The sequence below is a fragment of the Plectropomus leopardus genome, chromosome 13 (assembly GCF_008729295.1).
Source record: "Plectropomus leopardus isolate mb chromosome 13, YSFRI_Pleo_2.0, whole genome shotgun sequence".
In the NCBI taxonomy this organism is placed as follows: domain Eukaryota; kingdom Metazoa; phylum Chordata; class Actinopteri; order Perciformes; family Serranidae; genus Plectropomus; species Plectropomus leopardus.
In genome coordinates, this window is record NC_056475.1 from 22484842 (window position 1) to 22498906 (window position 14065).

The window sequence follows — 14065 nt, forward strand, 5'->3', positions numbered from 1 at the left end:
GCTTCTTTGGAGCTTTTGATCATATCACATGATCTTCATCAGCAGATGGAGCTGGAAGAGTTGAGTAAAATGATGTGCAATTTTATTGATAAAGAACATGTGAAAAGCCCCAGAGCAGATATTAAATCGACCTAAAGGTATCAGTCAAGAATAAACTTAGAATTATTAACATGTACATCAGCGTATTACTGCCTTGCCAAAAAAAACAACTAATCAGTATCATATAAAAATGTGAAAAGTTTGTTGTTAAAAAGAGATTTTTTTTAACATTATAACAAGATGTTTTATTTATCATGTTATATTATGAAACATATCACTTTAAAACAAGAGTGATCATAAAACTTCACGAAGCACTATGATTAATAAATACATTATTATGTTTGAACATGAAACGTTTCACATCAAAACAAGATAATTAGTATATTATTTGTCATGATTATAGGTTCTGAGTGATACTGTGGATTTTGTTTTTTGGGTTTTGTTATAAAACAGTTTTTAATATTTCTCCATGTGTCAAAAAGAAACCTACACAAGCCCCCAAATCAGACATCCATCAGCACTGTCCTCATAACAAACAGGGTTATTTACATGGAGATGCCAATACTCATATACTCTTCATTGACAGCCTTTCCGGCACAATTATGTTTGCATGTAATTCTGATCTTCTTATCACTTTCGTGTTTGTGCTCTGGACTCTATGTCAGATCTTTTCTTTTCGCTGCACAGATCAAGATAGATAGATCCAGGAGTGATGATGGGGTGAATTAGGATATTGGGTTGCAGATCAGGCAGATACATGCCACAGTACATATATTCCTTCGACCTACATACCTTGCCAGTTTGAACAGGTGTGCCATTTGCCCTGAAAAAACAAATATTTAATGTAATGTTGTGCCAGACAAGTATTATAAACTTATATGTTATATGAGGACAGACTCATACAAAAAACGGCAGTTGCAGAAATGTACATAGTGCACATTTACCAGCAGTAAAATTGTAAGAACCAGTGCAGCCAGAAATGTACTAAATTCTTTAATATACATCTAGACAATAGGTTGATTTTATTATTTAAGCACCATGCAAATATGGGGTGAAATGAGTTCATACGATGTTGGAAAAATGGGAAAAATTACTTATGCCTATACACATTTCACACATTATTCCAAGATTGTACCTACACTGTGTGCTTATAGTTACACCAAGCATACATATAGGCACTTGTTACATATTTATAACAATTTAGTGAGGCTGATAGTGGAAAATAGCCCCTTCTTGATTGACCTAATAAGCAGAATTAGAGTTGATATTGGATTGTATTTCACTGCCTGCTTTTCTTTGTGAGCAGTTTTTCCTCCAGTTTGACATTATTCCTGTTCTTTTCACCAAGCTGTCAGTCTTTTTTTGTTACTTGTTATTACAGCTTGAATTATATAGTTTGAATGCATCATCTTGAAACCTATAACCTTGGCTCAGCACCCAAAAAAAAGTAAAAACAAATTCATCCACTTAGTTTGACTTTCTATGAAAAGCAATCTTCTCATTTACCTGCTTGGACTGTAAATAAAACTGTAAATCATTGCAGAGTGAACAGCTCATTGCCTGAAGCAGCACAGGATACATTTTTTACTGTGTGCCAAGGAACCCCGTGACAGCAGGCATGCTCACACACTGCACAAGAACACAGTATACAGTACATACTGTACATTCAGTGAGGGCAAAGGGGGGGGAAATGATGTTAATATAATAACAGGAATGAAGTTTGAAATCAGGGCATGGAAAAAATGAAGGTTACAGGGCATGGATTCTTAAAAGTCAAGAGAGGTTGTGGGAGGTTAATGTGCTGGATCTGCTTTTTACATCACAAGATCACTTATGGATTAAGTTGATATATTGGTCTGAGGATGGCGCTATAGAGGAGAGCTGATGGAGTGACCCAAAGTGAAAGAGTTTGCCTTTGGGCTTCGTCTTGAACAGCGTGGGTGTGTTAAGTTTTCATTCACAGGGTAAACCTGAATCTCTGCGAAACTGAAAAAGGGACCAGATCTTATTTATTTACTGCAGGATTTTACTTAGAAACAAGCCATCTTATTACATATTGACTATATTTGACTATTATGTCAAATGTCTTTACACTCCACAGAGAGAGGAAAGTAACGAAAGGTATTACAACTGCTGGAATTTAAATTACGGGAATTCATTATTCACAGAATGATCATTTGGAAATCAATTACTCACCCTGTGTTACATTGAAATTTGTGAAGAAAACTTTTGAGTGTTTTTCTATCTGAGAAGTTCAAAAGCATTCATCCTTGCCTGAGACTGTTTATGAGGAAGTGTTTTGAATAGTAAGGTTTTAGTGAAAATGTGTGTGTTCAGGAAGTACTAACTATACAGCTGGATGAATATGACTTGGATTATACTGCACAAGTTGACCGAGAATTTGAAAATGGAGGTTTTTATGCATTTTTGTTGCTCCTCAAAAAGTTCCCCCCCCCCCCCCGGGGGGGTGATGGTCCAGAAAAACACTTTGTTCTTGTTCAACATAACATGGGGTGATTGATTGGTACACAAATGGTTATTTTGTGGGTGAAGTGTCCCTTTAAATGACCTCTTTGCAGCAGGTGAACATCAATACATCAGATGGACACTAATGCTTATACTACACACCTGAAATCAACAGTGGTGGAGGGAGGCAAGAAGGAGAGAGTTTGCTGAAAGATAATCAGCATTATGTGGTAGAAATGCACAGAAGGTGGCGCCAGAGGGAAGACAACGCTCCGGAGCCACCAGCATGGAGGTGATGGGTTGATAGAGTTGATAGACTGAGTAATTTAAAGGAAGAAATGTATTGATTTAAACAGCTTGATCGATTGCTCCACCCAGGCATTATGAGATAATGGGAAATAATGGAAAGAGTATGGAGTGACAGTCTAGACATTATAGGAGAGTGCGTACACTGTTCAGTTTGCTGTTTATTCTCTACAAGAGTGAAAGCTTTACTGATAGGCCTACACATTAAATGTTGTACATTAAGATGGTGGACAGGACTGTGGCGATCAGATTAATATAAATAATGTAACTGACCATTTACAGAAACAATCCCTGCATGTCTTAAAGGAACAGTTCACCCCAAAATCAAAGATACATATCTTTCAATATCTCAATGTAGGATATTTTGGTGTGAGCTGCTGAGTGTTGACGATATTGGCTGTAAGTCTGCCTTCTCTCAGTTACTCTTCTTGTGGTGCCCCCAAAAAATACATTTGAAAATCTCAACAGCAGTGTCTCTTTCCAGAAATAATGGCCCAGTTACTTAAGATAATCCACACACCTTGATGTCAGCAGTTTCATGTAGGAACTATTTTCTGTCTACAGAGCTACACACGGCAACCGTATCACCGCGCAGTAGGAAGTGTGCCTGTACTTCTAGCTCACCATCACTGACATTACAGCTCAGTTGAGGAGGATGCCATTAATTGAAGTAAATACTTCCTAAATTAAACTGCTCACAACAAGGTCTGTGGACTATCTTGAGTAACGGGGTCATGATTTCTGGAAAGAGGCATTTCTGCTGAGTTTTTTAAAAAATACTTTTCTTTCTTTCACTTTTAGCACCACAAGCCAAGTGCCATCTAGGTCAATTATATTTGAGATAAGGCAGACATCTCTACAACAGATCTCTTCAACACTAGGCATCTCACACCAAAGTGATTTAGAGTGATAAATAGCACTACAGGTAAGATGAAGTATGTACTTTTTTTGTGTGTGGGGGGACTGTCCCTTTAAAAAGTGCAGTTCTGGACAGTGTAAGCACCACTTGCTCTGTAAGACAGCAATAGACAAAAAACACGACGTTAAAAAAATCAATAACACAGAGCACTGCTGAGAAGTATATTGAGTAAATACAGATAGCATCAGTCATAACAGTAAAGATGACTGAAGCTGCTCCAGGAAGTTTATGAGTGTGCACCCACCACTGACTCACAGGGGTCAGATGCAATGCTCGAGTCTGTGTCTGTGCCAGTCTATCGTGTCTGTTTTTTATTCCATCTAATAAAGCTGAATAAAGAGTCTGAAATCAGGTTTTATGAGAAGTGCTGGGATGGGATGTGTTTTGTTCCCCTGGTTTTCTGTGGGATTTCTCCCAGTTTGACTCCACAGGGCGACATCTAAAGGCAGATAATATATTTTACATCCATCTAGCACTTTTGTTTTCTAAGTGTGACTGTTTGCGCCTCGCAGAGAGCTGTTGTTCCTCTTTTACATGAAGCCCACAGAGTCTCTCATTTATTACAAGATTTTTATTGCATTATTATTTTTTAATTGGCATGCAGTCAACAATTCTTTGAGACAGCATACGTGATTTTCACATTCAGCAGGTAGAGAACATACAGTATATACAGTAATATGGCAGTGTTTGCAGCCACATGCCTGTATGTTATTTCCTTGAATAAATAACAATAATCAGTGTGTAGTTTTTTAAGCAGTCAACATTAGCACTTTGATATTCCCCTGTGACTTATTTTACACTTAAAATAGTCTTTAAACCCTTGAAACCTGAGCAAACTGGCATGATTTCTTTCAAAAACATGGAAGGGAGGCAACCCAAAAATGAGCAAGAAACAAGTAAATAAAGTTTAAAAAACATCACCTAAAAGTTACTAAAAAAGGGCAAGTAAAAAAAAAACACAAAATAATGAACTTGGAAGAATTGTTTAAAGTAACAATCTAGAATAATTTTAAATGTATAATTATTACAATTATAATAATCTAGACATTTTTCCCAAGTTTTTAAAAAATAATTTTCTAAATTTAATTATTTCTTGCAGTTTGCAGGGATTTTTGCAGGAATTATGTCTAAGTTGAAGTTTCAAAGGGTTTATGCGTTGTATTAAGAGGCTGGAATGCAACAAACATCTAAAGACATCATCTGATATATCCTAAGAAATACATGAAATGTAATTCTTCACGCATGCTGTTTTAACAGTCTGTTATCATGATATTAGTACAAAGTGAAACTAGACCAAGTCAGTGAGGCTGGAGCGAGAAGACACCGAAGCATCTGCCATGGTGAGGAACTCAACCCAGTTCTGACAGAAGCCACGTGAATACTCTCCTGTGTCAACGACAAGCCCCCACAGGCGTCTCTGTCCTGTTTTGTTCCTCAGAGCCAGCTGAGCCTCCCGCTCTGTCACATTAAAGCTGATGTTCAGTACTTGTACCACCAACAGGTAAAACAGCCCACCTGTGACGATGCTGCTGTACCAGGCACATGTGAAGCAAAGAGCAAGGCTGTAAAGATAACAAAAAAGGAGATGTAACATTATTGAAATATAGTATAATGTTTGATATGTGTTTGGAAGTAAAGCATTATGAACTTTATTTTAACTGGCCAGTTCCATCCTGGCAGCTGATCACTGTATTTAAGTGTTTGTAATACTTCTGCCTCATGACTATAAACCTGTTGTTTCATTTTTGTGAACATGGTTTAAGTTGATCAGCTAATGAGTGTTAACCAAACCTTATTGGTTGTAAATATGACACAATACGAGGCAAAAAAGTGGGAAAATTGTAATGCTTAAAATGTGTATGCATGCATGCATGCACACCTTGCCAGAAGTGTATTTTCTGCTCATTCTAGTTGTCTGGGACAAAATAGACAAAATACTAGTTTTGAGATTTTTTTGTGAAATATTGTCACAAAATTTGAACAACTTCTATAAAAAAGTTGCTGAAAGTAGAAATGACTAGTAAAAAGAGCCAGGAATCAACCAGGAAAGTTTGAATATGAAATACGTTTTGATATTACTTTCAAGAACCTTTAAAATTTTACAATCTTATCTACTCTTACATTTTGTTTTACAGTGACCTGAGACAGATAAGGAGCGTTGTACCTGGTCTGACTGTAGACGCCAGGGCAGTAGAGCAGAGCCGTCATCAGATACTGTCGAGGACAGAGGCTGCAGAGCACCAAACTGATCCCATACAGAGAGGTCGACACGAACACAGCGAGGGTGAAAAGGAAACCACGATGGTTTGCCTGTCCGACACAGCTGTTTATCCTACAACAACTCAACACATTCAGACATAACAGACACACAACACAACAAACCAGTTTAGAGATTAAAGCAGTAAAGTAAAATCATTCAAGACCAAGATTTAAAGTGTTTCAAGCCTACATTAAAATTACTTTTATATTTTTCCTGGCCATATTTAAAAAGCTGTTAAAGCCTGGTTCAGTGATGGCCTTGACCCCCTGGTTGCACTGGTGGTGGTGAGTCCTTGGGTTGCTTGTACCCTGGTATACCTGCTTGTAGGTCTAGTTTAACCCTTTGAAAACTAGAGAAACATCACTTCTTTTGTGACGCTTTCAGATGACTATAGGAAGTATATAAACCCTTGAACCCAAAGCAAATTGATGTTATTTCTTTCAAAAACACTGGGAGAAGGCAGAGAACAACTTGGTTATAAATGTTTCACAAATTGCAAGAAATTAGTAGTTTAAGAAAAAAGCACTTTTAAAGCTGGGAAAAAAGTAACAACAACAACAAAAAGCTATGGGAAAACTATATTTATTATTATCATAATTTCACATTTAAAATTATTTTACAAAATGATTAGAATTTTTTCAGTAGTATTTCAGGTAATATCTGTGTTGATGTTTTACATTTTTAATATTATTAGTTTTAAACTTTTATTAATTATTAATTATTTTATTTATTCACTAATATTCTGGTAGTTTCCTTGTATCTATTCATTTAATGTCTTGCTAATATTTGGGTTGTTTCTTCTTTTATTGCTAATAGCTTTCTTCCCATGCTTTTGAAAGAAGAAAGAAGAAATCTAGCCAATATGTTCATGTTTCAGAGGGTTAAAAGTGCATTTTATTAATGCTCGTTTCCAAATTATATTTTTAAATTGTATCTATTATTTGAAATTTCTTTTTTAGCATTTCTGAATTTTATTTCAACGAATTATTTCTATTTCCGGTTATTTACCTTTTTTTTCGCCTTTTCTGTACCTCCTGAGATGCCATAGCTCCCTCTGTCTGGCCCTCACAGTGCTGTCTTACATTGCTGGGGGTAAGTTGTGTTGAAAATGCTGCTTTTCTGTGAGTAATGAACAATTTACGTTGTAGTCTTTGGTGAATATTGTTTACTGTCCATGTTGTAACGTTAGCCAGCTGTTTTGTGTTGTATTGACCGCTAATAAAAGTTTTGTAGACGTTTTTATTTTACTTTTTTTAGCGCCATTTGTATTACTGCCGGCCTGTGTCATGTCACGTGACCAACTAGCGCCGCAGTTTTTTTTTTAACTCCCACTGCCACTTCGTGGTGTAAAATGCTGTTATTTTGCATGTTTAGGAGCAGAGTCGCGGCTGTAAATGTCCAGGGGGCAAGTCATTTGCCACTTTGTCGCTTCAGGTATGTGTTTTAGCTTGTTAAATGTATAAACATGTAAAAAAATTCCTCTGCTTGCGTCTCTGTTTAGTCTCTACTCCATGCGCACTTGTATACTGTGTCCACTAGGTGTCAGTGTTTTGAATAGTTTTTCTCAGCTTTGAGGACATTAATTGTTTTAACTTTAATTAAATTTTATCCAGTAAATTCCAACAGTTCTTTGCTACTAATGTATAGTGTAATGTAAAATTAATGTAGCTGCATTTGAAGGAGAAAATGTAATCACATAGTGCACATAGTGTAGACATAAGGCAGAAGAGGCAGCTAATGTGCCATATTGTCTTCTTCAGTAGAAAATAAATGCTGGGAAATTATTTATTTTACTGCCCCTATTCATATTCATTACATACGCAATATTCAGACTAGCAGTAAACCACTCTTTGATTTGTGGTGAAGTAATGGTATCCTGAGTAGAGATGCCTCTGCCTCTGTGTGCATTTTAGAGCATTTAAGTCCCTGTATGTGTATCCCACTGGCTAGTAATTGCTGCCGCTCTGAAATCTGTTAATATGGCAGTTTAACACTGTAAGCTCTGTCAGCACTGTTGTCATTGTTAGCACTGTGCATGGTGTTAGCTGCCGGCTTAGCCAACTCCATATTGAGAGCCATGTGCAGACAATCTTTGAGTCATAGATTTTATTTCTGAATGTGGTATAAAGCTCCAAGATGGTTTTGCTGTGAACCGTTTTCTTGTCTTCCCATCTTTGGAAGAAAATAGATTACAATTGTTAGAGTAATGTCTAGTCATACATGCTATACACCTATGGAAAAGTGGGAAAATCATTTGTTGAAATTACCCTTAATTGGCTGATTTATCTTTATTTAATTGAAAAATTGGCTGTTAGTTGACCATTATGAGTGTGTCTGCTTGTAGATGTCAAGTCCCGACAAATTCAGGTAGTTAGGTTTCTACTTGGTATTATAAGTGCGCACTTGACAGAGTGTAACTAAACTGTATAAAGTGCCCCAGGCATGAGGAGTCTGTAGGCCAGCTAGGAAGCTAACTTTGCCATGGTTCCCTTGTCAAAAAGACTATGGGATTTTTCCATTGGATTTTGAATTATTGCAGGAAATAAGCTCTGTGGTGAACAAGGGTTTATAATATTTACACATTATGTTTTGCAAGGTAATCTTTACAAATTCACCACTTTTAGGATTTTTGAAGCCTAAATGCAATCACCAGAAGAAAAAAGCTATTTCTAGACTAAAACAAACTACTCTTTGGTCACCCATTCAAAAAACCCATTGACTTTAAGACAAGGAAACTGGAGGTGCTGCAGCGCTAATTCATATCCGAGTTTTTTGAGTCATTACTGGAGTTCTCTATAGCTGATACTAGTTATTTTAAATCTTTCCTAGTTTCTCTACTGTGTAACAAAACCAGAACAAAATAGGAGATTTTTGGAATCTTTGCTGAAGACTTGACTATTGGTGTAATTACAGAGCAGAAATCTAATCCATCTTCAGATTTGGATTATCTGTTGTTACTGGACAATAACAGAAAGGCATAACTGACTTAGATGTGCATGAAATGCCATACAAGAAATATTATGTTATATTCAACCCACCAGATGCAGTGGTGGTCCAGACGGAGGACACAGGACCCGCAGGTACGACAGTGTCCGGCCCTCGGGGGTCGCATTATTTTGCACACAGGACACCTGCTCCATTTTGCGGTCAGGGCCTCTGTAGTTGTTTGCAGCTCTGCTGCAGTCCCTGAGGAGGATGCTGATTGGATACATCCATTCAGGTGTGTGGAGTCCTTGTTGTTCTCCTGGCTGTGGCTGCGTGCTTCATGTAAGGAGGTGGTCACAAATCCTGGGCCTCTCTTGGTGTGAATAAGAGAGACGATAGTGACAATCACCCCAAACGTCACAGTGAACACCTGCGGCTGGCTGACACCCCCACGAGGAAAAATCTCTGTGATGAAGAGATAATACATGTAGAACAGAGAGAAGAGAGCAAGAGTGAGGAAGAAGAGGGTGCGTCTCTTTTTTCGATGCGTGGCATAGTAGTACCACAGCACCAGGCCGGGCAGAGCTGTCAGGATGGTGATACCCAGCAGGTAGTGCAGCGCTGCAACCCGCAGCAGGACAGGTAGCAGAACCAGGGCCGGGACCATGGAGATCTCCAGTTTGTCTATTATGGCCCCGAGCACAGGAGACTGGCATCCACCTTTACGTGGTCTGTCTTTCAGCCACCTGCAGAGAACAGTGGTCATCAAGTCATGATTACAAACATTTGTAATTATGATGTACTTTACTTTTTCAAATACAAGTTATACAGTATAGGTTACATTAATTCTGTAGTGGCGTAATAAGAAGGATGTTCTTAGGAGGTTCTTGACTTTTTTCAGGTGTCAGACAAGCAGTGAGGGCCCAACTATTTCTGCATCTGTCTGTGTGTATTACTGAGTAACAAGTAATTTCTTAACTTGATAAAGCAAACATTTATTAAGGAATAGGCAACCTGCAAGTGCAACAAAAACTGAAATAATAAGGGCTTGAAATCTAGATTTTACTGTAACTGAGGGCCCCTTTACAAGACAGGGCCTCAAGATTGGTGTCACATTTAATATTAGGGAAAATAGGAAATATTCACTTTTATTCTGACTTTTTGATAAGATTGATACCACTCCAGTGTTTGTCAGTTAGTTATAGTCTGTGTAGTACCTAGTAGTAAGGAGGCCCTGGCCCTGGCTATGGAAGGTAACAAAATGTGCCCACCAGCAAATCTGAGGCTTACTAATAAACACATTATATTTCTTTAATATGTGTAAAAAGGGGTGATTTGCCATTTCACCTGGGGGTTAAAGAGTAGGGCTGTCCCCATTCATCGTGTTGACTGGCTGTAGCTTCATATTTTACTGACAGAGTGCCATCAGTCTTTTTTATCATTAAGAAATTGTTACCTATATTAGAATTTAAAAAGAAGATACTGAGCTTTTCTTACTACAAAGGTGCTACTTCTAGTGAATAATATTCAAATCCTCTAGGCTTATTTTGCTTTCCAGATTTAAGTATTGGTATTCAGTACTGACCCTTTTCCTCAAGCTCATACCTGTTAAAGGTTTCATCCAGATCTTCACAGTCACAGCAACATCCGTACTGGTCGATATCACACTCACAGCAACACATAGGGTCATCTGGCTCTGGAGGCTTTAACTTCTCCCATTTCATAATGGCTGGCTAAAGACGACTTTGAAGTTAATGAGCTGTCATTTCAACACAAAAGGCCATCACTTTAAAACTATGAACTACACAGTAATACCACATTGATGTTGGGGAAATTTAAAAAGTATGTAACTTACTGCTGCATATGGAAAAGTATAAGCTACCACATGCAATAACAAACCTCAAAACAAAATCAGTTTTATTGTATTTTTTAATGGACGGGCAATGTTCTGCAGTAAGTGTCTAAACATGCACTCACTGTATACACATAAACGCACAAATACTTGTTTACATTTGAAATGGAGACCACGTTTTGGACCATCACGTGTAGTTCACGTAGAGTTATTTGTAGTTCCAAAGGTTCCATCACATACACACACATGTATACACACACATACATATAAACACACATCTCACCCTAGTAACTGACAATACAGTATTAGGCCTAAACGTGTTGCTGCAGCTTATACTGACTCGACCTTTACCTTTGACTTACTACAAGACTCTCTATTTGTAATAAAAAATTAATAATTTCCTAAATCAGAGGATTCTCAGTCCCCAAGAGCTTCTAATGTAATTTGTTGAAACAAGGCCACTGTGTCCACAGGGACAAACTATCTGGGCCAGCAAACTCAAGTCCTCAACACTCAGAGATGTACTTGAGTTATTGTCAGTGTGGATTATTATTTTATTTTGTCACATAGTGACGGATCCAGATCTATGCAAACAATAAACAGAAGAAATATTAAACATTGAAGGACAAAATGTGTGTTTTGATCAGCTTTTGATTGTTTTGTCATAGTTTCTTAATTTAGCAGTTTTTAATGACTTTGGATCAGACTGCATTCATGATCACTGTTATTCACCAACAGTTACTTATTTAGCTCTTTAAGTTTTCAAGTTGTGGTAATATTTTATAATACACAAAGCCAAGACAAATTTTTCCTCTCTTCACTTACCGTTTTTGTCCGCAACAAAAATACAAAACCATCAACGCAGGTGGGCCGAATGTCAGATTGACTCTCTCCAGGTAAAGCTTATGTGGTCCTCAGCAAACGATGAAGACAACAATGATTAGAGATGAACACTTGTCAGCAAGCTCCTTCTGTGAATTACTGAGGGCAAAAAAATGAAAACAGCAGCCTACTTTCTCATCAGTCATTTGTGTTGAAAAAAGAAAATTGGCACGTCTCTGCTGTGGCGCTGCTGCGGCGACACCATATCAGTGCAGAGAGATGGTTTTCATTTCTTGGATTCCCACGGTGGAAGTGTCCCAACAGCAGGCAACTTGGATTCCTCCTGACAAGTGGCTTGATATTGTGTTGCATCTGCCAGCTCACTTTTCGCCAGACTCTCCTCCTCGCGTTTCACTAAATAGTTCACTCGTAGTAGTTAACTTGTTCTCTTGCATAGCCTACTTCTTCTGATTTACAGCTTCTCTTGGTTAAACTTTGAACACAGGCATGCTTGGTAAATATAGGTGCTACCTCAGCTGATGAAGGCAGGCAGAGAGCCAGTCTTTTAATGCCTCGCTCCACAGCTGACAGGCTATGTTGAGGTGTTCAAAAGCTGTAACAGCAGCCCTGACAATCCACACTGAGCGGGACGATATGAGAAACATGACAGGCACTCATAGATGAGAGAGTGAGCAATGATCCACAGGGCAGCCCCACCCTCTGAGATCAGTTTCCTCCCATAAGCAACCTGACCTTGCTGCTCGCGCACAGAAAACTCTGGAAGAGCGTGTGTGTGTATGTGTGTGTGTGATCAGAGGGAAAACCAGGGGGACTCCGGCCTTTCAATACATCACACTTTATTTGACATTTGTAACAATACTGAAAAGTGACAGTGTTATTGGTAATCTCTGTAGGGAAGTTTTCTTTTCTCTCACCCCCCTGCAGAGGGTTAGAGCACAGGGTCAAATCCAGACCAGCTCCCCTGCAGGTGGTAGGAATTTAGATTCAGATTCTTGCTTGTGAACACACAGAGTGGCTTGTTTGCCATCACAAGCTTAAATTCTTTCACTATTCCAGTGTTATTCAAAACAAAATGATGCATTTGTTTGCAACAGTCAGCTGATGATAGGAAATTCCAAAAATATGGAAGCTAATTGGAAAAAATGCAGTGGGAAAATGCAGCTTTTAAAAATGGTCCCTCAGAGGCGACAGTTCAGAGAGCTGGGAGAGCACACTGGCGTCTGGAGGATGAGCAGGTTTCAAACACACAGAAGCCGGGGGAATAAGTGAAACACAGCTGCAATAGTTTGATGATATTAAAGACATGACAGTCAACAATTACAAAAAAGTGTACTCTTAGAGTTCACTTAATGCTCTGTCAATGTGTTCTTCACTCATATGTTGCCCATTCGCCATCACAAACCGAAGAATGAGAGAAAGAGAGGGCTTTGTAGTCTACAGGCTGCTCTATAATATCCTGAGATCAAACCTCTTAATGTCCGCACCACTGTGGATGGACTGAATCAATGCAGAGCAAAGATGCTGCTCTTGCTCCTGCGGGTTATGCTTCCATTAGTCTTGATGGAGCCCGGAGCCCGAGATAGCGGCTCTAATCTATTTTGGAGGAGTTAATGCTGCGAGTCAGGCTGAACCAAGAGTACATGCTGAAGATGACATCTCAGCAAACTATGACAGATGCTTTACTCACAACGAACAAAGCATAGCGAGAGGATGTAGCGAACGTGTCATGTTTGATTCCCTCTTCTCTTTCCCGTATGCTTCATATCCGTGCACATGTTTGAGGGACATTGCCTGAGTTCCAGTTTAAAGGCCTTGAAATCTTTTTCATCAATAAGTTTATTAGTGTGAGTAATGGGGTGTAATATGAATATCCAGTGTTCAAACAGTTATGGGTCTTAGTAGATTGTCATATTTCTTGTTTTGTCTGTGTGCTTCTGAACGATTTTAGACGGGCAGGGCTCTCTGAAAATAGCTGATGTCGTGTACGCTTGTGCACAAGCAAAATTTAGCAATATTTGGAAAAAAAAGTACGATGACAGTTGAGGTTTTTTGCTCAGTCAGATCTGATCAAACTACATCCACACAGTCCTGATGAAACAGCTTTTTTAAGGGTTTTGTGTTAAACCCTTAAAACATTTATGAGAATGTTGCTTCCAAAACTTTAACTTTGATTGTTGCACATTTAGTAAACAAAAATTGTAAGATTTGAAAAAATGTTTGCAGAGTTGCTAATTATTTGTGGTCCTCGAGCTGTTAGTTTAGGGATTTCAAAATGACCAGATGTGTCAAGGTAAGTTTTAGGCAATAAACTATAAAATTTTGCACTAAATGTTAAGAATACTGGTATTTGCATTTGACGTAACAGCACAAGCAAAAGAAAACGTGGGTGTTTTGGGCTCAAATATTTCCCTCAGTCCAAAACATGATATACTATAGCTTTAATGAAGTGTAGATA

At 38.3% G+C, this 14065-nt stretch overlaps 1 protein-coding gene across 2 annotated transcripts; it reads right to left on the bottom strand.

Moving 5' to 3' along the window:
- Nucleotides 1–4843: 4843 nt before the first annotated feature.
- Nucleotides 4844–12073, bottom strand: LOC121952433 (palmitoyltransferase ZDHHC23-A-like). 2 transcript variants are annotated; one of them, XM_042499112.1, is made up of 4 exons: nt 11593–12073; nt 9029–9661; nt 5895–6062; nt 4844–5292 (listed from the first exon to the last, which is right to left on the bottom strand). In XM_042499112.1, the coding sequence occupies exons 1-4, from the start codon at nt 11622–11624 to the stop codon at nt 5019–5021; spliced, it is 1107 nt and encodes a 368-aa protein (XP_042355046.1). In that variant the 5' UTR covers nt 11625–12073; the 3' UTR covers nt 4844–5018. The 2 variants fall into 2 exon arrangements, with proteins under 2 accessions (XP_042355046.1, XP_042355045.1); XM_042499111.1 differs by lacking the exon at nt 11593–12073 and adding an exon at nt 10521–10639.
- Nucleotides 12074–14065: the final 1992 nt, after the last annotated feature.